Here is a 24,917-nt window from a genome sequence, read left to right as displayed (position 1 = left end):
GTCACTCACTGACCCTCCGTGGGTTCCGTCGAAATCTGGTCGGACCCCTGTGGGCTTCTGGTGGCGTTTGTACGTTGGTCCGTACAGACATTGCTAGCACGTGGATTCCTCTTCAAACTACATTGGAAGCGGTTGCTGTTAGGGTCCACTTAGACTCTGCGGTCACAGTTTGCAATCTTTATCTTCCTCCTGACAGGACTCTTACACCTGCTGCCTTAACTGCCCTTCTTCAGCAACTTCCTCCTCCTTGGGGATTTTAATGCTCATCATCCCTTGTGGGGCAGTGCCTTTCCATCTAGACGAGGTCTTCTTACAGACGAGTTTATTGCAGACCACGACTTGTGCCTTCTTAATGATGGCTCCCCTCCTCATTTCAGTGCCGGTCATGGTACCTTTTCTGCCATTGATCTTTCTCCCTCTCTCTCCTCCCTTCAGTACACTGGTCGCCACACGACGACCTTTGTGATAGTGACCATTTCCCATTGATTATCTCGCTCCCTTCCCGCTCCCCGGTGGACAGGTCACCTCGTTGGTTTTTCCAACGTGCCGATTGGCCTCTATACACTGCACAGGTCGTTTTTTCTCCCTCTTCGTCGGGTTGTATTGATGACGTCCTACGTGACGTGTCTGACGCGATTGTTCGCGCAGCTAGCCTTGCTGTCCCGCGCTCATCTGAGCCATTTCGTTGCCGGCAAGTCCCTTGGTGGAGTACGGCCATTGCCATTGCCATCCGTGATCGCCGTCGAGCTTTGCAACACTTTAGGAGGCACCCATCCGTAGCCAGCCTTACTACCTTTAAACGCCTCCGCGCTAAAGCCCGTTATTTAATCAAACAGAGCAAGCGAATATGTTGGGAACGATTCGTTTCTTCCCTTGGTTCTACTGTCCCTCTGTCACGGGTATTGGCTACACTTCGCTCTCTCCAAGGTTGCCATCGGCAGTCCACCCTCCCAGGCCTTCACCTCCCAGATGGCCTTTGTACGGACTCATTAGTTCTTGCAGAACATCTTCTCCCATTTTGCAGTGGCATCAGCATCCTATCCAGCTGCTTTCCTTCACCAAAATCAGCGGGCTGAAGCTTCCACCTTGTTTCACCCCTTGTGAGTCAGAATCTTACAACGAACCTTTTACTGAATGGGAATTTCTTGCTGCTCTATCATCTTCTCATGATACGACCCCTGGCCCAGATTCCATTCATAACCAACTGCTTCAACATCTCAGTGCTCCACAACAGCAACATCTTCTTTGGGTGTTTAACCGTATCTGGCTCCAGGGTGACTTCCCTTCTCAGTGGAGGGATAGCATCGTGGTTCCTGTCCTTAAGCCTGGTAAGAACCCCCTATCTGTTGACAGCTATCAGCCAATTAGTTTGACTAATGTTGTTTGTAAGTTACTTGAACGGATGGTAGCCCGTTGGCTCAGTTGGGTCCTAGAATCTCGGGATCTATTGTCCCCTTACCAGTGTGGCTTTCGAGAGGGACGGTCTCCAATCGATCATTTACTTCGCTTGGAATCCGTAGTTCGGCAGGCTTTTTCCCAGCGCCGCCATTTGGGTGCAGCGTTTTTTGACCTTCGCAAGGCCTATGACACTGTCTGGCGCCATCACATCTTACTTACCCTTAATCAGTGGGGTCTTCGGGGCCCACTCCTGATTTTTATCCGCCAGTTCCTGTTCCATCGATCATTCAGAGTTCGAGTTGGTACTGTTTTTAGTTATCCATGGACCCAGGAGACGGGCATCCCACAGGGTTCTGTCTTGAGTGTCCTTTTGCTCATTGCTATCGATGGACTTGTGGCCTCTGTCGGTCCCTTGGTCGCCCCTGCCCTGTATGTGGATGATTTCTGCATTTGGGTTAGTTCCTCCTCGATGGCATCTGCAGAACGGCTGCTCCAGGGAGCTATACGGCGTGCCTCTGCATGGACCCTCTCACACGGGTTTCAATTCACTTCTTCAAAATCGCGGGTGGTCCACTTCTGTCGCCGTACTACGATCCACCCTGATCCAGAGCCCTATCTCGATGCACAACGATTGCCTGTGGTCCCACAGTTTCGTTTCGTTTCCTGGGTCTTCTTTTCGACGACAAGCTCACTTGGCTGCCCCATATAAGACTCCTGAAGGTAGGATGTTTCCATAAACTGAATGTCCTTCGCTTCCTTGCCCACTCCTCTTGGGGTGCGGACAGTTCCCTCCTTCTCCGTCTTTATCGTGCCCCAGGTTCTGTCTCGCTTGGACTATGGTTGTCAAGTTTATGGTTCAGCTGCTCCTTCCACACTGCACGTGCTGGATCCAGTGCACCACTGTGGTATCCGTTTGGCCACCGGTTCCTTCCCTACTAGCCCTGTTGATAGTCTCCTGGTTAAAGCTGGGATCCCCTCCCCCTTTCCGTTCGTCGGTCCGAGCTTCTGGTGGCTTATGCACTCACTATCCGTTCCTGTCCCATTCATCCTTCCTATTCTATCCTGTTCCCAGACCATGGACGTCGCCCACCCGACTCCCGCCCACGGGCGGGTTTACCGGTTGGGCTCCGCCTTGCGTCTCTTTGCGGTTACTTTCTGCTTCCTTCTTTGTCCTGCCTTCCTCGCTCCCTCACATCCATCCACTCTTGGTTAGTTCCTCGGCCTCGAATTCGGATGGATTTCCGCAGAGGTCCGAAAGATTCCATCCCCCGGTGGTGTTCAGTTCCTTTTTCCGTCAAATTTTATGGGAGTTCCGGGATGCTGTTGTTTTTTACACTGATGGCTCTAAATCTGCTGATCGTGTTGGGTATGGCTTCACGTCCTCTGTTGGAACGGAAAGTCATCTGCTGCCACCTACATGTGGGGTGTTTACTGCGGAATTGATGGCAATTTCCCAGGCCCTTACCTTTATTAAACAGTCCCAACACAACCGCGTTTTGTTATGCACGGACTCGATGATTGGCATTCTTGTTATTGACCGGTGTTTTTCGCGCCATCCCTTGGTCTCTGCCATCCATGACCATCTCGCTGATATTCACCGTGCTACTTGTTCTATTGACTTCCTTTGGGTCCCTGGCCATATGGATATCCCGGGTAATGATCTCGCTGATCGTTTGGCTGGGGGAGCAGTTACTTGCCCCCCGTTTTCTGTAGCCCCTCCTGCAACGGATTTACGGCTTCACATCAAATCCCACTTCGCACAGTCATGGGCCAATTCTTGGGAGGCTACTCCCCTGTCTAATAAATTTCGTGCAATCAAGGTGACACCAGGCCCGTGGCGTTCTTCCTTTCGCATCTCCCGAAGGACTCGACCACAGTGTCGTCTCCGCATTGGCCATACTCGGTTGACCCATGGTTTTCTTTTGCGTGATGAGCCACCCCCACTATGTGGTTGTGGAGCCTTCCAGTCAGTAGACCACATTTTGGTTGAATGCCCCCTTCTTTTGGCTCTGCGTGTTGGCTGACGATTCCCGGATGGTCTCTCTGGTTCTTGGTTTCCTCCGGGAAAGTGGTTTTTATTCTCAGTTTTAAGGTTTTTAATCTTTCTGGTGTTGGGGCAGGGCGGTGAGTGTTTGGGTGTCTCCCACTGTAAGCAGTGTTCGGAGATTCCTGATTCACCTCCATGACCGAATTCCTCTTTCCTTCCCCTTTTACTCTTTTCTTCCCCTTTTACTCTGTTTTTACCCTTTTTTTATGGCTTGGTTAGTCTTTCTATTCTTATACGTACTTTCTACATTATAGCAGTTGTATCTTTGAAGTCACAGGTGGTCTTGCCTATGCTGCTTCAGCATAGTGTTGGGTTCGTTCTCTTGCCGACTTCCCTCATTTTGTTATTACGAATGACAACATGACTGCCTTTTTACGTTTTTTCCCTTTTTCCGTTTTATTGTTCTGACTTTACTGAGTTGTCCCATTAGCGGAATGGCGCGTATTTGAAACAAGGGACTGATGACCTTGCTGTTTGGTCCCTTGAACCTCAAACAACCAACCTACACTTGCTTGAGAGAATCTTGGCAGGATGCAGCACCTTCGAGAGATGCTGATTCGAAGACTGTCAGATATTTTCCTAGGACCCCCCATACAGGTGAAGAATATCAAATTAATTAATTTGCATAAATTTTGTGTATCAGCATGGTGTTAGTGGTACAATAGTTAAGGGGAGGGTGTGTGTGAGTGGGTGACATGGAGCAGAGCAGCATATCAAGTGTCTAACACTAGGTTAATTTGCATAATTTTTATGTAAAACACTGTAAAATAGTTTAAGAGGGTGGGTGACAAAAAAGAATGCGCCAGAAATGGCGTTCAAAAGCATGTGAAACTCGAAAAGTGTACCAGAAAATGGTGGGAGGACATAAATAATTACTTAATTTGGTATCATAGGCGGTACAATAGTTTAAGGAGATGGGGTGACATAGAAAACTACTTAATAGAACTGTAGGTTAAACGCCAACAAAGGGCCGAACATTAGGTTAAGACACTCGGAGTACAGTGCTGAACATTAGGTTATGCAACATGTTTGGGCCATGTAATTACTTCTTACAAGACCTAAATGTTTCCAAACAGCAGAGAATGATGAGCATGAGAAATCCAACCCCCACAAACTGAACTTTTTTTTAAAATAAACAGTATACCCTTGAATTTCCTGTTATAAGATCCTTCCTCTCCACCACGAGAACGCCACCTTGGATTACATTACAGAAGGGATGACAGCACCCTCTGGTGGCAGTACTGTGTACTAGGTCAGTTGGACTCCAGACCTCGGGGTGAACACACTTCATAGTGGTACTTCCTCTAATTGTTTAAAGAAAGACTTATGTCCATCCTATCCAGCACAGGCTGAGTCCTTTTTCAGCCAATTCATTGGAGGAGGTGGCAGTCGGATGACTTAGGTTAGTGGAGGTAGTCAAAGTGCCCTAGTTTTCCCGCCATTTTCTGTGGGTGGGATGGGGAGGGGATTTACCAGTGTGTGGGAGGTTAATTAATTGATCAATTTAATTAAGTAGTCAATCAAATTGAAAAGAGTGAGAGGAGCTATTTCAATAACTCACACCTGAAAATGTACCTGCAGCAGCAAGGGGGATGGGGGGAAGGGTGAGGGGGCAGGGGAACAATTGGTTAAGTACTTGTCAATAGAAGGCGAACAACGGGTTTGCCCCTAGGTGCATACCTGCCCCTGATGTAGGCAACCCGCACTAACAAAATGCGCTACAAACGGCCTGGCTTTACCACCACGTTGTTGTTTGTGTTTACCAGTTTTTCGTGTTAAGCGTTTTCGAGAGAAAAGAAGAAAGTTGTTCACTGTATCTTGAATTGGGAGCCACTGACAAGTTAAAGACGAAACATGTGGAAACAGTGCATTACACCCTTGCTCTTCTGTGGGGAATCTCGCCCGCTATTCGAAACCAGGAGCGGTCCCCTGGCAGCGGGCTGCGGCTTTTACGCTGCGCGGCGCGGCGCAGTGCAAGCAAGTGCGGACCCCTGTGAATATTGCACTCGATGCAGGGTGGGTGCAGTGCGCGGCTCGGTTGCATACAGTGCCGGCAACACGGCGCCAGCCTAGCACACTGCAGGCCGTTAATGATTCACGCACTGCGAGTTTCACCGTCCAAACAATCATCTGTTATTTATATGCGCCCTTTCATGCAGAAAAGCAAACAAGAGTACTTACCATTGGTGTGTGATACCGTATATTCCAACTGACGCTGTTTTATTCAATCTGTCGGCTCATTCAGTGCTATTTGAGTTTACCAGGACAATAATAAACCTTTTCATTTGAGATTAGCGCTGTATGCCAGGGCTGCAAACGTAACGACAAAATAATATATCGTATATATTCGCTGCTGTCGCGACACACACCCAGTACAATGTACTCGTTACTGCACCAAAGTAAATCCATATGCCATGATTGACTGGGAGCCCCTCACTAGTGATGCTCAGCGGCTGTTTGCAAGTTCTTTCAACTGGACTTCACTTAGGCTACTAGCACGTCTTCAACCTATCCCAGTAATCCTACAGCGAAAGAAACGAAAAAAATTCCGAACCATGTGTGGTTCCTGGCATACCTCATCAATGAGAGGCGAAGGATAGTATAAAGGCAGACAGAAAAATTCCGATGTCTGACAGGGATTAGAGTCCGTGACCTTATGGTCACTAGGCTCCTACTCTACCACATATTTTTCTTTGTTGCTCTGTTTATTCGTCATTTTTCGTGTGCATTTCTATGCGGATATCGCAGACACCTCGAATTCCATCGATTCCAACTTCAATATGTTTTATTTTTCTATTTTTAATTACACAGCGTGGCCAGTCTTCTGACTGAAAACGCAGAGCTACCGTGTAGGGCTACTAGAGCAATCGTTTCTCAAGCGCCGTACATTGATCTGTCACGAATACATCTTAGGTGTGTCGCGAGATTTTTAATGTCTCTTAAGATTTGGCAGATAGAATATCAAGAACACACACACATTATCGCAAATCGTGTCTTGGAGTAAACTGATTTGCAAGAAATCGTCCATCATTATAAGTAATTATATGCATAGCATAAAAAATGAATTGTATGTACTTTCTATATTTGCTCTTTTGCGAAAGTTTGAAACGTAATTTGTTGTGCCCCAAGCGAAAAAATGGGAAAGAAATGCGGCACGAGACGACTGAGTCCGACGTTACTGCCGTTCGTAGATCTCGTTGTACATAGAGTGAGTGCAGTAAAACATGCCGTCACCGCTCAGCAATGAGAGCACTGGTGTTGGCTGACAAATGAACGGCGTTAAACGTGACACAAGGGAAGGTAGTTGATTATTTTGCGATGCAGATCGCGCTGTTAAGGTTATGTTTCAATGTTGAATTTGACTTCATAGTTATTAAAGTCGGGTGGTTTTCGATTCATAGCTTGAGTGCGACGAACAAATGCTTTTCATAGTCACCAACATATTGAAGAGCTGTCACAAAAGTGTCGTTTTGGCATGCTTTGTTAAAATAAAGTGGCGGGTAATGGTACGTCGACATAAACTGAACACCAGGTAAACACTTACTTGGAAAAATATCGCAATGGAATTGTCACTTTGTTTCAGGTGACGTAGTAGAAATGTGTAAATTGGTTCGAGTAAATGTTACTTCAGGAAAACCTCTATCTTCCGCAGTCGAAAAGGGTTGGAGGCATTTTACAATTTTGACAGTAATCATTTTTCGTAGCTGTACTTTATTCACAGGTTCTTTTAGAAACTCCAAGAGGCTTGCCGGGCTCTCAGATTGTACAAAAAACAGATTGCTGTAATATACAATTAAAATTGGTAGGCACTGGTATAAATCTATAACCACAAACTTAGAGCGAGTTTATGTGGCAGCTCTAAGCTTGTGGTTATAGCTTGATACCTGTGCCTACCAATTTTAATTGTATATTACAGCACTGAGGATGGTCACTAAGTGACCGAAAATCGATTTTGCTGACAATAAAACAACAAAATACGGCCAATGCTGATTTTCCTTCCAATTCTATCCACTATTTCGTCGTGGTGCACACAACACGCCATGGAGTCGCCAATCAATGAAGTGCATTATTTCAGTGTATTGGTAGTCACTGCAACGTCGAGAATACGGATATTATGCATTCGCAAATAGACATTACACGCTATACATTAACTACATTCAATTCAAAACCTAAAAGGGATGAAAATGCAACTGAGTTCACTGGTAGCCTCTATTAGTACGTATCTCAGGTCGTTGTACAGTATTATAAATTGTGCCTTAACCAGCAAGTCGCTATTCAAGCCATGGACAAGCGCAGTACTTTCTGCGTGATTTTCTCCGCTGTTTTTCGACAATCCCTTTCAGAGTTAACGCAGCTGTTTCACGCGCGTTCGCTTTCGTAAAGAAATTGTGTGATTCGCAAGCCATGTAAAGCCGACGAAGGTCGCTGGAGAACGCAAATCACGTCAACCAACTCGTTCCAAGTGCGCCATCTCTCGTGACATCGGATATCCCGTCCGCGTTCACGTGAGCGTTAGCTGCCTCGTCCTGTTGTAGCGTCGCAACATGTTCCGAGCGTACGTTTGTTTTAGGATAGCTTGCTGCGTGTAACTTCGGGGGCTGACATCTAGCGGCCTATGCGGGAGACACACGTGCATCTGTCACTGCCTGCCGTGGGAAAGCTATTCAGTGTCTCTTACTGAACGCGTACATCCACCACTTATAAGAACTTACATATTAATAAATAATTTTCAAAATCGATACACTACCTTTTGTTATGCAGGAGAAGATTGTATAAAAAATCTCAATATTGTAACTATCATTGTTTCGGAGATAAAGTACGTAAAAAACCAAAAACCTACAGTTAGCGAATTCAGTTAGGAACTATAATAGTTCATCTTTTGGTATCATTTGAAAACATAAACAGTACTCTGAGTGTGCAGAATTAACTGAGATTTTCATATTAATACTTTATTTTTCATTTTCGTAATATAAAAATCAGACAAAATGATTATTTGTGTCTAATATTGTTATGTGGGCCTGTGAGTAAATGAGTGTGTGTACGTGGGACATACGTTGCATTATATTCCGTCTTAAGTAACCTGCAAGAGTTGCACAAGCCTGTCTTGGGAAAATGATCCTTGGGGATTTACCCACTTCTCTGATGACGTATGTCTAGGTGTCATTGCTATCGTAACATGGCAGCCAGAAAGTCTGCTGGAGTAAAATCTGTATCTAAAGAATATTTCCAGAATTATTGTCTTTTCGTTTATTAAACATTACTTTAATATTTTCGTGTCAGATTGACGTAAATGCGTCTGTGTATAAGGATTGGTGCAGACCAGTTTTGGTGAGAATATGATCACGAACGAGTATTCTGACTGGCAGTCAGTATGGTCAGCCAATCAGAATTGAGACTGTTCCCGCCCGTTACCTGATAGATATACTGGGAGGGAGACTGAAAGAGAGAAGTAGCTCGCTAGCTTTGAACGCGGACGGTCATGTTACTAGTGCCAGTAAAAATGTGCAAGATGAAGAATTACATAGTGTTTGAGTTATTGGTGAGCTAAGTCGATAGTAGTTGAGCACTGCTTAGCGAGGTTTTGACTAAATCTGTTGGACAGATAGTCGCGTGTGAAAATTTGGCCTTCATAGTATCTGCGTAGCATGTTTCCGTATTCAACCCCTGAACATTTTTGGCGAGCAGTTTCTTTTTTAGAGATCCACAAGAAGGACCGAATGGAATAACTCATATCAATGGTGAAATTGACTGTAAAACGGTATTTAATTTGGGTCGGGTTTGGACAGATTTCTGGCTGCTGTGCGTGTGAAATGTGTGTATTAATCATGAACTGTAAAGTAATAGCCAATAGTTTAAATGTGGACTGAGAAGTACCCTTTCTTTGGTTATCAAGGACAAAATAAACATTATTGTGCGGAAATTTCGGACATCATTTTCCAGAAGCCAATCCATTTCTTTACGGGGCGATAAAATTGAGTGACAGTTTCTCTACAGAACTTTCTTTCATAACTAGAGTTCTGCGGCCTCAGTAATTATAGATATAAGGTGGTGTTTTTTATCACCGCTGCTTTTAAATCATCTTGTACGTATCTACGTTGGCGAGTGAAGGGACATCGAGCAGACGCCGTCCTCAGGTAGTGGGCTTTAAATTTGAATAGTACGACAAACGACGAAGCCGGCCGCTGTGACCGAGTGGCTCTAGGCGCATCAGTCTGGAACCGCTACGGTCGCAGGTTCGAATCCTGCCTCGGGCATGGTTGTGTGTGATGTCCTTAGGTTAGTTAGATTTAAGTAGTTCTAAGTTATAGGAGACTGATGCCCTCAGATGTTAAGTCCCATAGCCCTGAGAACCATTTGAACCATTTTTGAACAAACGACAAGTAGCAATCAAACCCCGCTCCGACGCTCTGTGTGAGGACGTCGGCTTAAGTACACTACTGGCCATTAAAATTGCCACACCACGAAGATGACTTGCTACAGACGCGAAATACAACCGACAGGAAGAAGATGCTGCGTGATGCAAATGATTAGCTTTTCAGAGCATTCACACAAGGTTGGCGCCGGTGGCGACACCTACAACGTGCTGACATGAGGAAAGTTTCCAACAGATTTCTCATACACAAAAAGCAGTTTACCGGCGTTGCCTGGTGAAACGTTGTTGTGCCTCGTGTAAGGAGGAGAAATGCATACCATCACGTTTCCGATGTTGATAAAGGTCGGATTGTAGCCTATCGAGATTGCGGTTTATCGTAGCGCCACATTGCTGCTCCCCTTGGTCGAGATCCGATGACTGTCAGCAGAGTATGGAATCGGTGGGTTCAGGAACGCCGTGCTGGGTCCCAACCGCCTCGTATTACTAGCAGTCGAGATGACAGGCATCTTATCCGAATGGCTGTAACGGATCGTGCAGTCAAGTCTCGATCCCTGGGTCAACAGATCGGGACGTTTGCAAGACGACAATCATCTGCACGAACAGTTCGACGACGTTTGCAGCAGCATGGACTATAAACTCGGAGACCATGGCTGCGGTTACCCTTGACGCTGCATCACAGACAGGAGCGCTTCCGATGGTGTACTCAACGACGAACCTGGGCGCACGAATGGCAAAACGTCACTTTTTCAGATGAATCCAGGTTCTCTTTACAGCATCATGATGGTCGCATCCGTGTTTGGCGACATCGCGGTGAACTCACATTGGAAGCGTGTATTCGTCATCGCCACACTAGCGTATCACCCAGCGTGATGGTATGGGGTGCCATTGGTTACACGTCTCGGTCACCTCTTGTTCGCACTGACGGCACTTTGAACAGTGGACGTTACATTTCAGATGTGTTACGACCCGTGGCTGTACCATTCATTCGCCGGCCGCGGTGGTCTAGCGGTTCTGGCGCTGCAGTCCGGAACTGCGGGACTGCTACGGTCGCAGGTTCGAATCCTGCCTCGGGCATGGGTGTGTATGATGTCCTTAGGTTAGTTAGGTTTAAGTAGTTCTAAGTTCTAGGGGACTTATGACCTAAGATGTTGAGTCCCATAGTGCTCAGAGCCATTTTTTTTCTACCATTCATTCGATCCCCGCGAAACCCTACATTTCAGTAGGATAATGCACGACCGCATGTTGCAGATCCTATACGGGCGTTTCTGGATACAGAAAATGTTAGACTGCTGCCCTGGCCAGCACATTTTCCAGATCTCTCACGAATTGAGAACGTGTGATCAATAGTGGCCGAGCAACTGGCTCGTTAAAATACGCCAGTCACTACTCTTGATGAACTGTGGTATCGTGTTGAAGCTGCATGGGCAGCTGTACCTGTACACGCCATCCGAGCTCTGTTTGACTCAATGCCCAGGCGTATCAAGGCCGTTGTTACGGCCAGAGGTGATAGTTCTGGGTACTGATTTCTCAGGATCTATGCACCCAAATTGCGTGAAAATGTAATCACATGTCAGTTCTAGTATAATATATTTGTCCAATGAATACCCGTTTATCATCTGCATTTCTTGTTGGTGTAGCAATTTTAATGGCCAGTAGTGTAATACGTTCGTACGATGACGAACGCCTGTAATGGAGGCAGATGGAAGAAAATATAGAATGGTGTGTGTGTGTGTGTGTGTGTGTGTGTGTGTGTGTGTGTGTGTGTGTGTGTGTGTGTGTGTGTGTGTGTTATGCGACGGATCAGAGGTTGAGGATGCGCTGTGTGCTGTGTGAACCGGCGCCGCTGCGGACAGCAGCGAGCAGGAGGCAAAGCGACCACAGAGCTGGGGTTGGCTCGCAGGGGGATAAATCGGACAGGTGCGGATAGAGGGACCTGGGGATTCGGCAGATCGGTGGGGGTGGCACTGGACAAGGGTGGATCCCGCGAGAGGCGGATCCGGCCGACCGCGGCCACTGCACGCTGATTTGCTCCTGTAGCCACGTGTTTGCATCCGCGCCAGTCCCACTAGTATGGTTTCCCGAATTACTGACACGGAAAAACCTGTACTGTCTCGCGACTGGAGTGTTCAGATTCACCGTAAGTCATGCTATATTGCGTTAGTAGCTATTTACACGTCCGTTCTAGCACGTAACTAGAGCTCGTGGAGTTGCGTTGGTTGCCTAAACATGATTCCGTCTACGTCTACATCTGGCATTAAATCTTACGGAGCTCCTCTAAAGCGCTTCAAGGGTCAGCTAAAACACGTCACGAGGATGTCTGGCGTAAAAACAAAAACGTTGGAAGAATGTTCTGTCGACTGCTTACTGTGGAGGAATACTGCATCCACCGCTGTCAACGTGATGAAACGAGAACGCAGCGCACACGTACTGGTCAAGCGGCAAGCTAGAAAACTCCGTGAGTTACGACCCCACCTTCCTCCGACTATTCATTGGTGTTTATGTGGAGGCATGTTTTATGCCAGGATTCGTCCTTTCAGCCACCTTACACACATCCATAAGTTGAGTCGATATGCCCATTCTCGACGACGACGACATGATACTCACCAAGCCAGCTAACGTTGTGCAGCAGAAGGTACCTCAGCTGCCACTAACTGATCCCTCCTATCCTGCTCCACTCTCGAACGGCACGTTGGAAGAATGATTGTTGGTAAGCCTCTGTGTTACTGTTCTGGTCTTCAGTCCGAAGACTTTTTTGATACAGCTCTCCGTGCTGCTCTATACTGTGCAAATCTCGTCATCTTCGAATAACTACTGCAGCTTACAGCGTTCTCAATCTGCTTACTGTATTCATCTCTTGGTCTCCGACTACAATTTTTACCCACCGCTCTTCCCTCCAATACTACACTGGTGAATTTTCTTGTTTTGGTGATTTCGTTACATGTATGTGGGAGAAAGTAATATGTTGTCCAACTACTCCCGGAAAGTCAAACTTTCAATAGCAAATCTTTCCGTCGTGGACTACGCCTCTCTTGTAACTTCTGCCACTCGAGTTTGTTGATCATCACTGTAACGCTCTAGCCCGAACTAAACGATCCCTTGACGAAACTCGCCGCTCTCTTTTGGGTCTTCTTTCTCTCTCCTATCAATCCAATTTGGTGAGGGTCCCATATTGACGAAAAATACTCCAGAATCAGTTGAACAAGTGCCTTGCAAGACGCTTCCTTTGTGGATGATTTACATTTGCTTACGATTCTTCCTACGATTCTCAAGTCTGGTATCTGCCTTTCCTACTAACTGTTTCATGTGCCCATCCCACTTCCAGTCTCTCTGTATAGTTACTCCTAGATATTTTAAGGTGGATACTGTATCCATCAGTTTTATCAGTAGTGTATACCTACAGTAGCCGATTACTTTTGCTATGTATGCGCTTTGTGTCACATTTATTTACGTTCAGGGTCACCTGGCTGTCCCTGCAACATTCATCAGTCCTCTCTAGGTCATTCTGCAAATTCATACTGTCTTCTGGCGTTGCTACTTACTGATAAGCAACCGCATCATCTGTGAACTACCAGCCGGCCGAAGTGGCCGTGCGGTTAAAGGCGCTGCAGTCTGGAACCGCAAGACCGCTACGGTCGCAGGTTCGAATCCTGCCTCGGGCATGGATGTTTGTGATGTCCTTAGGTTAGTTAGGTTTAACTAGTTCTAAGTTCTAGGGGACTAATGACCTCAGCAGTTGAGTCCCATAGTGCTCAGAGCCATTTGAACCATTTTTTTTGTGAACTACCTTAAAGAGCGTCCGACCTTTTCTGCTAGATCATTTATATACACTGTAAACAGTTCAAAAAATGTGTGTGAAATCTTATGAGACTTGACTAATGATGTTACACACTACTTAACCTAAATTATCCTAAGGACACACACACACACACACACACACACACACACATGCCCGAGGGAGACTCGAATCTCCGCCGGGATCAGCGCCCTAGACCGCACGGCTAATCCCGCACGGCTGTAAACAGTTACTGCCCTATGACACCTAGTTGTGGTACTCCGCAAATTACCTTTACAGCTGTCGATTTTGCTCCATTAAGAGCACCGTGTTGAGTTTTATCTGCAAAAAAGTCTTCATATTGCATGGAACCAAAGGCAAGTCAGTACCAGTACGTGAATGCGCATACGGTGTAAGGCGAATGCTGCCAATAGGACCGTTCAGTCTCACCTGTACTCAGTCGATAAAGACGTCTGCAAGTGTGCACATCGCAGCTCCCGTGGCGCGCTCACAAAGTGATTTCGAGAAATTAAAGTAGAACACGACAACTTCATGCAAAGAACGCTTCATAATTTCATCTGAACAATATGAACTGAAGCCGTGTCTTTTTCACATCTGAAATAAGGACATGCGTGATACAGCATTAAACGAAATATGCTAAAAGTTAGAAGTGTGCTAGCTGCAGTCAACAGTGGAGGAAATTAAAATGAAAATAAAAACGCATCGTTCACAATACTTCCGAGAAAGCCATGCCTTCGGGGCCTCAAAGAGAAGTGGTGCTGCTACTGACGATTGTAATGTATAATCTATTAAAGTAAGTCCTGTCATAGGGCGACAGTTATAATGTGCAATGTATTCAAAAGCAGAATAAACGACATAATATTTGCTTGTCCTGTCTGACGGCTTACAGCAATTGGGCATATAACTCCAGTTGTAAGTCGCAATAAAATACAGGTGGTTCCACAAAGAACGAAGTGATTTAAAAACTCCATATTAATTGATAAAAACATACTACAAACTTGTGATAAATTTCATAATACTCTCTAAATCTTGAGTTTTTAGCTGTGCTATTACAAATGCTCTGTTTCCATCACCTACAGCACGAACATCTAGGCAATAGCTAAATTCGTCATAAACTTCACACTTAATATCTGCTGTTAAGGAAGTTATGTCGGTTATTTTTCTGTTTTTCACTTCGTCTACGACAAAAGATAAAGGAGATATGAACAGTTTCCTCCGAAAATTCTCAAGAAAAAATCGCGTGAGGTCATGCCTGGCGATTTTGGAGACCAAGAATGCAAGGAATTGTCCCTGGGTCCCGTGCGCCCTATCCAGCTTTGACCTAACTTAAAATGTTGCAGTATTTGCTTTTTCCCCAACTTCGGGACCACTCCTGTGACTTCACTTACCAGAAGGACGGAGATCCACCACACTGGCACAACAACATATGTCAGTTTATCAATGGCACAGTGCGTCACCGTTGGACAGGGCGCACGGGACCCCGAGACAGTGCCCGCCATGCTTGGTCTCCAAGATTGGAAGACATGACACCATGCGATTTTTTTCTTGTGGGGATGTGCGAAGGAGTGCGTGTTCGTCTACCTCTTACTTCGTGACATAGAAAAAGTGAAGAACAGAATAACAGCCAGCACAACTTCTCTGAAAGCAAATGGAGTGTTCAAAACTGTGACGAATTTACCTATCGTCTACTACAGTGCTGTTCGTGCTGCTGTTGGTCACATAGAGCATTTGCAATAGCATAGCTAAAACTTCAGATTTTGCGAGTATTTTGGGAGCCATCCCTTAACTGTAGTTTGTTTTTATCAGTAAATAAGTTTTGAAATCGGGCCATTCTTTTTCAAACACCGTCTATACTGGAATGAGATTTTCACGCTGCAGCGGAGTGTGCGCTGATATGAAACTCACTGGCAGATTAAAACTGTGTGCCGGACCGAGACTCGAACTCGGGACCTTCGCCTTTCGCAGGCAAGTGCTCTACCATCTGAGCTACCCAAGATACCCAACGTTCGCAGAAGAGCTTCTGTGAAGTTCGGAAGGTAGGAGAAGAGATACTGGCAGAAGTAAAGCTGTGAGGTCTGGGCGTGAGTCGTGTTTGGGTAGCTCAGATAGTAGAGCACTAGCCCGCGAAAGGCAAAGGTCCCGTGTTCGAGTCTCGGTCCGGCACACAGTTTTAATGTGCCAGGAAGTTTCACCCTCTATACTGTTTGAAATAAATCACAAAGTTGCAGTTTCTAAAATTCGCCAAAAGGGAATGAGTGTTAATGGTCTCATTAAATTACCTTGCAAGAAAGAGAAACACGTACATATTACAATACTTTCACTGCTTATTATTATGCTCATATAATTCAAAATAATTTTATGGTTGATGGTTTTAGGTTCCGATCTAAATGAGAAGATAATATTTTTCAAACAAATTATAAGAAGTATAATTCATTTATCGTAAGATGATACACGTACCTCACAATGTCTGTCTTCCAACTTAAAACAGCAGAATGGCAAACGCAAAATGGCCACGTAATATAATATAATATAATATAATACAATATAATGTTTCTCGTAATGCAGCGAGTGAAAGAGAAACATGGTTCAAATGGCTCTGAGCACTATGGGACTTAACATCTGAGGTCATCAGTTCCCTACACTTAGAACTACTTAAACCTAACTAACCTAACATCACACATATCCATGCCCGAGGCAGTATTCGAACCTGTGACCGTAGCGGTTGCGCGGTTCCAGACTGAAGCGCCCAGAACCGCTCGGCCACACCGGCCAGCAGTGAAAGAGAAGGGAGACGAAGTTTTCCATCGCGCGTGCATAGGTCCCCGAGATTTTACGATACTGACAGCAAAGATCACTAACATCGCAAATCACAAATTCTAGACGCGATATATTACGGTGTATAAAAAGTACCACTTTTCGACGGACGATTTTCTGGACACACTCTTGATATAATGGGTAAGCTTGCCTCATACACACAATAAATTTGGGTTCTGAATACACACAGTCGATTATTTACAGCGGCAAATAGCAGTTAGTTTCCAGTTAACAAAAGCTGGGATTTTTATTGCGTTCAATGGTACATGCTCAAAAAGAGGTATTCCTTTTTTCTTTTTTTCTTAAAAAAAGGAAGTCTCCTGCTCTCTCCCAACTGCTCATCCCATTGTCTTTGTACATAAAGGTCCTTTCCTTCGTCTCGTGTTGTTCACTGCTGCTGCACATTATGGAGTGACTGCAGAGGAAGCAAGAGTGCAAATTTAACTTGAGCACATGACGCCATGATAGCGTGCTTCCCGTGTGTGTGCAGTACTAGTGTGCTCTTTGTGATGCGTCTAACCGCACAACTTCTCTCGTTCGCTGTAGCGCGAGCTTTGTTGCGCGGTTTAACAAACTTGTAAATCACACTTGGCTGCCTACCACGACTTTCGCAGTGTAACATCTGCTCGTCAGGGACAAATTCTTTAAATGTTAAGAGTGCGAGCGCAACGTCAATGAAACTTGACGGCGATAACCGATGTTTCCCTATCGAACAGCAAAAGATAAGATTTAGTTCACAACAATAATAATGGTAACGTCAGACCATTTGCAGATGTGTGGTTATTTAACATTAAAATCTGAAAAAATTGGCAACTTACTTTAAATGCTCTGAAATGTAAAATTGTGGGCTAATTTGTTGAGGTGTAGTGTGTTACGGACATACTTATATACATATAATTCTGCCCATAATCTTTGTGAATTCAGTTGTTGTCATAAATCATCTGTGTATGAATATGTGTTGGTACCATCCATATACGTTCTTGCAATTATTCATTGTGTATGAATATGTCTGATGTCATTCTGGACAGGTAATTTTTGTTGCATTGTCTGGCTATATTAGTTTTATTGGTGTTTCTTTATTTATGAAGCTTTTTATACGTTGATATATTTTAGGTGTACTTGGTAATGGCTTAAATGTAAGAACTGTTGAGTACTGCGAAATAAATATTTATTATCAAAGTAACAGCGAAAACGGAAGTGGTCTGTCTACACGGTTGACTGACTGAGGATGTGAGAAAACTGAGCAACAAAAATAATGTAATACTGAGATGGAACATGCCTTCAAATGCAGCCGTGACATAAGGACCCTGCATACTAAAGGGTGAGATAAAGTATTGTGAGCTGTTAATGACAGTTACTGTTAAAATAGGAGTTCGGAACGGCAGGAAGCTCTAGTGAAACACATACAGAGGCTCGACGTTTGGAATAGGTACTCGCAGTTGACCGTCAGCAAAAACAAATTTAACGATTTGCGCACGAGCAGGCGGAAAAACTAATTATTGTAAGAGTACGTGATTGGCAATCATTCATTGGAAACGGTCGCAATGTAAAATATCCAGTGCCCGTAGTGTCACTGCTAATACGCGGTTCATAACAGTTCGTGTTGACACGTGAGGACTCACAACCCCTCTTACTTGTGCTGTGGTAGCTGCACGAACTGCCACTACTGCCGTTACAATACGAAGATGGTGTTGGGCGTCTGTGCTTGCGGACCTCCAGAACCTTGACTACGGATGTGAAAATGTTAAAGTGATCACTGGAATCAGCGTCGTTGCACAACAGACGCAACCCTTCCATCTTGTGTGGCAGTTCTCCGAAAGAACCATCCTGCCACTCTGAAGGCCACAAAATGACCCCTTTCGAGCTTGTTCAGTTGGCTGTAGTAAGCACGATTAGGTTCTCCATGGCAAGACTGCCTGTTTGCTTCAGATGTCTGCACCGCACTGAGCTTTGTGGCTGCGTACATACCATATTAAAGGATTGTCTCATATGGTGCCCTTGTAGTTACGCCACTAGGCTGTCTGTTGGCGCATGACGTTGAAACCTTTATCAGTACATCTACTATCCTCCAGGTGGCATATGCCGTCATAAGATCAAAACTGACGTCTTTCCAGCTGTGCAACTTTTTTCGGCAGTTTGTTTTTCCCCCCAGCTCTTTTTCTTCGACTACGTGGCCGTTGTAGTGTGTGCGCGGTGTCAATAGTCATAGTTTTGGATCAGCATCGCCCATGACTTTGCGCCCTTGTTCAGATTCTTGGCACCATTTCACTATGGCTGGACGCGACGGTGGATTTGGTGCATACACCACCAGAATTTCACGGTGAATCTTCATCAGTTCAGACGTTTTGTCCGCAAGCACCGTTGGCATCGTTATGTCCCGCATACTTGGACATTTTGTTACACGTTTCCAGCTGCTGCGCCATTTCAGCCCTCTGTGATGCACCTGCTACAAATGTCGGAGCAGACAATCCCTCTAGGAAACCCAACACGTGCACTCTATTAATGCTCTCTGAAGTCTCTACGTAGCTTATTAATTTGTGTGCCGTGCGCCCGCGTTTAATTTCGCGTAATTCCCGCGGGTTTGGAATCCCTCTGGCCGCAAGAGCGCTACTGTCTCCGGTAGAGGGCAGGTCGGATGAGAGGAAGTTAACGGCTGCGGCGACCTGGAGAAGTGGAGTGTGTGACGTGGGCGGCGAGGAGCGCAAGCGAGGCGGCGTCTGCCGTGGCTCGTTGGCAAGAGTGGTGCCTTTGTTCACTGCGGATTTGGTGAGGCCGAGTGTTGGTTGTAACCGTGAACATTACTCTTTGAAGGCTACTTCGGCAGGACGCATAGTATTCTGCGTGTCCTCTGCTATTGAAGCTGCAAGCACTTTGTGTCCATCGTGGCCCCGGGTTGGAGTCCGGTCTGACATTTGCACCCACTGAACGTGGTGGCGTCTGCTGGATGGCACCCGTGTGTTTCCGACTACGAGTAATCTTCGTTACATCCTTCTCTCGGCGCTCTCTAAGCAAGCGTTTGTGAATGGGCGCTGGATATTATGAGAAATCACGGTGAGCATCCGATTAGTGTGCACGTCACTTGGTGTAGTGTGGTTGCTATTTTGACTAGTTATTCTGGTTGCCAGTTGTTAGGTTATGAATGTGTTACTTACGTACAGGGTGTTTCAAAAATGACCGGTATATTTGAAACGGCAATAAAAACTAAACGAGCAGCGATAGAAATACACCGTTTGTTGCAATATGCTTGGGACAACAGTACATTTTCAGGCAGACAAACTTTCGAAATTACAGTAGTTACAATTTTCAACAACAGATGGCGCTGCGGTCTGGGAAACACTATAGTACGATATTTTCCACATATCCACCATGCGTAGCAATAATATGGCGTAGTCTCTGAATGAAATTACCCGAAACCTTTGACAACGTGTCTGGCGGAATGGCTTCACATGCAGATGAGATGTACTGCTTCAGCTGTTCAATTGTTTCTGGATTCTGGCGGTACACCTGGTCTTTCAAGTGTCCCCACAGAAAGAAGTCACAGGGGTTCATGTCTGGCGAATAGGGAGGCCAATCCACGCCGCCTCCTGTATGTTTCGGATAGCCCAAAGCAATCACACGATCGTCGAAATATTCATTCAGGAAATTAAAGACGTCGGCCGTGCGATGTGGCCGGGCACCATCTTGCATAAACCACGAGGTGTTCGCAGTGTCGTCTAAGGCAGTTTGTACCGCCACAAATTCACGAAGAATGTCCAGATAGCGTGATGCAGTAATCGTTTCGGATCTGAAAAATGGACCAATGATTCCTTTGGAAGAAATGGCGGCCCAGACCAGTACTTTTTGAGGATGCAGGGACGATGGGACTGCAACATGGGGCTTTTCGCTTCCCCGAGTTCCGCCAGTTCTGTTTATTGACGAAGCCGTCCAGGTAAAAATAAGCTTCGTCAGTAAACCAAATGCTGCCCACATGCATATCGCCGTCATCAATCCTGTGCACTATATCGTTAGCGAATGTCTCTCGTGCAGCAATGGTAGCGGCGCTGAGGGGTTGCCGCGTTTGAATTTTGTATGGATAGAGGTGTAAACTCTGGCGCATGAGACGATACGTGGACGTTGGCGTCATTTGGACCGCAGCTGCAACACGGCGAACGGAAACCCGAGGCCGCTGTTGGATCACCTGCTGCACTAGCTGCGCGTTGCCCTCTGTGGTTGCCGTACGCGGTCGCCCTACCTTTCCAGCACGTTCATCCGTCACGTTCCCAGTCCGTTGAAATTTTTCAAACAGATCCTTTATTGTATCGCTTTTCGGTCCTTTGGTTACATTAAACCTCCGCTGAAAACTTCATCTTGTTGCAACAACACTGTGTTCTAGGCGGTGGAATTCCAACACCAGAAAAATCCTCTATTCTAAGGAATAAACCATGTTGTCTACAGCACACTTGCACGTTGTGAACAGCACACGCTTACAGTAGAAAGACGACGTACAGAATGGCGCACCCACAGACTGCGTTGTCTTCTATATCTTTCACATCACTTGCAGCGCCATCTGTTGTTGAAAATTGTAACTAGTGCAATTTCGAAAGTTTGTCCGCCTGAAAATGTACTGTTGTCCCAAGCATATTGCAACAAACGGTGTATTTCTATCGCTGCTCGTTTAGTTTTTATTGCCGTTTCAAATATACCGGTCATTTTTGAAACACCCTGTAGGTATTACCTGGTACTACTTCAGTTCAGTGCTGTCAGTGTGTGTGGGCTTGTGGCTGTCACTATTCCACAATGATTTTAGAATCTAAGGGTATATAATGCAGATATAATTCTTCTGATTTACGAATTGTACTTCATAGAGAAAATTGTTGAATCTAGGTACCTTATTTCTGAGGCATGTCTAGAGTTACCTGTTGTCTAGCTCGAGCTGTTTGCTACATTGTTTGAGTCTACAAAACAGAACTAAAGAAGAATTTCTGAATTTGTAGTATGTTTAATTTTTAGTAAATAATTAACAAGTTGTCTCTGTATTACAGGATAGTTGATGATATTTCTTATTAACTGTGAGCTGAAGATTACTGCGTCCCATCACTAAAATTTGTAATAAAGGTTTCTAGAACTGTGGTAGCGGCAACCGCCGTCCTATGTTGGTAGAGGAGGACTTGTTACTACTGCCGTTGCCTCTGCCACCGCCTCTACCATTGTAAATTTGAACCACATTTGTCAGTCATTCTGGTTACTTCGAAGCCAATGGCGTTTTGATAATTACTTGCAGTAGCCGATGGTTGATATTTGTGACATGATCATTTGATCATATGTTTTGCTGTCTGTAATGTAAATGTATTTTTTTTTTACTTCATTTAATATTCATAACTAAAACGAAGTGATTTTATACTCTTCCCGTTTTGAGGTGTTTGCTATCAGGTGTGTTATTAAAATTTTGTCTGTTCAGTTAATGTTACTATTGGATTTTTGCTTTTAAAAATAAATTCATCAGTGTTTCTAGAAACGTTAATATATTCATTATGCCTCAGAACCTTTCCACTGGGGGTCAAACTGCACAATAACCCTGGGTTCCGTGTGGGGCGGTGGTGGGGTGGGTAGACTGTTGTGGCCTGTTGTGGTGTTGTGAACGACTGAGGACTATGGCGGGACGAAGCCTCTCCGTCGTTTCTAGGTCCCTAGTTCAATACACAGTACACAATGGCAGGCAAGTGGACGACGATAGATGCTACTCGTTTAAAGCTGGGTCAGGATTCTAGTACATAATGAACCTTAAATGCTCCGATTGAAGCTCTTGATTGAAAAATTTATCTAGAATGCTATTTCCGTGGGTTTCCCCTGATGAGGCATGCGCAACAGGTCCAGCCTGTATGTATATAGATAATAATTGGAGTCAACAGAAAGCTTAAACATGAAAAGTAATAACGGGTTTGTTATAAACCTGTTGAGTCACGTACTGTAAAGAAGCAAGGGAGAGGATGTTGTTGTGGTTGGCCGGTATCCTCCTTCTACAACACAAATGCACACGTGGATTAATACAGTTTTTTTATTTACATGAACTGGATACAGTTAGTTAAACTGAATAGAGTCCATGTTTTGTGATACAAGCTCGTCAGTAATGTTCCTCTTGCAAACTGATGTGGTGTCAATATCGGCAATCCTGCTATTACAAACTTCAGTTTCTCACAGTTAGTAAAGTACAGTTCTGGTTGAGATAAACTAGTCCCGTTGCAGTCACTAATCTGGTCGCTATGTACTGTCGTAGCCTGTTACGAACTAAACCTGCTCTGCGAGTACGAACTAAACCTGCTCTGCGAGTAGACTGACGGAAGCGAAATTGGATGATTGAGTGAGGCCCTCCGTTCAGCGGCAGCGGCCAAATACACGCTGTCGAGAGGGCGTTGCCAGCGTGTTGCTTGTGGGTGTGTCTCTGACCTCCTTCGTGATAGGCATCCGTGATCCAGCGCCTACTAATCCATCTTCGCGCTTCATCTTTGCCGACCGTTGTGCTGGTGACAGCTTATGCCAGCACAAAACCAAACGCTCCGTTTCCCGCAATGAAACCAAATGGACGACGGCTAAGGTAGTAGCACGTGAGAACGACCTTAAACTACCGTGAAAACATACTTCAGCTTTTCCAGATACCAGTTCAAACTTGGTAGGCGGCATATGCCTAAATTGTACCACTATAAATATTTTATTTATCGTAGCCTAAAGAGTAAGTTACGATGTTGTTTAAACAGTGCCATCCTCGGTATTGTGCCGGCAGGAGGCGCGCTGGACATCCTGCGGCTGCTGAACGTGTCGGGCGGCACGCCTGGGGTGCGCGTGGTGGCGGGCCTCGCCCCCGGGCTGGAGGCGTACCGGCTGCGGCCCGCCTACGGCCGCGTGCGGCTGCCCGCCCCGCAGGCCGCCACCGCCGCCCTCACCGCCCCCACCGGCTTCACGCTCGTCTTCGTCTACCGCCAGCAGCGCAAGTCCCTCGGTAAGAGCCCTCTCTCCTCCTGCACCGCTCCGCCGCTCTAACGCGGTGACCGTCAAAATGCAGCCCGAATCAAGTGTTGGTGCGGCCGCGCTCCTCAGCCGCATTTCATAATAATGCTAGCTGTTACCCACTGCTTCGCTTGCATACCAGTAATTATGTTACACTGAAGAGCCGAACTGGTACGCCTGCCTAATATCGTGTAAGGTCCCGCGAGCACGCAGAAGTACCACTACACGACACGGCACGGACTCGACTAATGTCTGAAGTAGTCCCGGAGGGAACTAACACCGTGAATCGTGCAGGGCTGTTCATAAATCCGTAAGAGTACAAGTGGATGGAGATCTGTTCTGAACAGCACTTTACAAGGAATCCCAGATATCCACTATGTTCATGTCTGGGGAGCTTGGTGGCCAGCGGAAGTGTTTAAACTCAGAGGAGCGTTCCTGGAGCCACTCTTTAGCAATTCTGGTCAAGTGAGGTGTCGCATCGTCGTCCTGGAATTGCCCAAGTCCGTCGGGAATCACGGTGGACATGAGTGGATGCAGGTGATCATCAGGATCCTTACGTATATGTCACCTGTCACAGTCCTATCTAGAGGTATCAGGCGTCCCATATCAGTCCAACGTCACATACCCCACACCATTACAGAGCCTGTACCAGCTTGAACAGTCCCCTGCTGGCATGCTGGGACCATGGATTCATGAGGTTGTCTCCATACCTGTACACGCCCAACCACTCGATAAAATTAGGAAGGAGAGTCGTCCGACCAGGCAACATGTTACAGTCATCAACAGTTCAGTGTCGGTGTTCACGAGCTCTAGCGAGGCGTAAAGCTTTGTCTTGTGCACTCATCAAAGGTAAACAAGTGGGTCTCCGGCTCCAAAAGCCCTTATCGATGATGTTTTGTTCAATGGTTCGCACACTGACAACTGTTGATGGCCCAGCGTTTAAATCTCCAGCAATTTGGTGAAGGGGTGCATTTCTGTCACCCCCTCGAGTCTGGGGGTTACAGCAACCCCGAGGTATTTCTGCCTGTCAGAAGAGGCGACTGAAAGGAGACTCGCGCGTTTCGGCCTTCATGTCATGGTCCCCTGTCGGGTTTGACCTACATCTTCCTAAATTTTCGCAAAGAGCGAGCCAGTTGGAGAAGGGCGCCTTGCATGGTGCATCGTGTCCATCGTGCATAGAGATCTTTAGCCCACTTTCTTGTCGTCGCGTTGCAGTCCCACTCATTCCCTATTTCTTGGGCAAGGACACCTTCCTGGGTGCGTTTTCCACCATGCAATAAGCAGTGTCGCTTTCTGCGCCGACGTTGACCATTTGCTTCTTAACACCTCATATACAGCATGGTAGCCAGTCCATTGTGGTGGGGCCGCCATGTACCCTGTTGGTTGTAGCCACCTGACAACATGGGATCGCTCTGTTGATGCCTCCACCTTTAACTCCCCACACCGAGCGAGGTGGCGCAGTGGTTAGACACTGGACTCGCATTCGGGAGGACGACGGTTCAATCCCGCGT

At 46.0% G+C, this 24,917-nt stretch overlaps 1 protein-coding gene across 2 annotated transcripts in view; it reads left to right on the top strand.

Moving 5' to 3' along the window:
• Positions 1–24,917, top strand: part of LOC126253002 (uncharacterized) — a 534,651-nt gene that overhangs the window by 380,720 nt on the left and 129,014 nt on the right. For both annotated transcript variants that reach the window (XM_049954040.1, XM_049954038.1), the window contains one exon: positions 23,183–23,398. In XM_049954040.1, the coding sequence (XP_049809997.1) occupies positions 23,183–23,398 (216 nt within the window). The remainder of the gene's footprint in view (positions 1–23,182; positions 23,399–24,917) is intronic.

This window comes from Schistocerca nitens, chromosome 4 (assembly GCF_023898315.1).
Source record: "Schistocerca nitens isolate TAMUIC-IGC-003100 chromosome 4, iqSchNite1.1, whole genome shotgun sequence".
Lineage (NCBI taxonomy): Eukaryota > Metazoa > Arthropoda > Insecta > Orthoptera > Acrididae > Schistocerca > Schistocerca nitens.
This window is presented reverse-complemented; position numbering and strand designations above follow the sequence as displayed.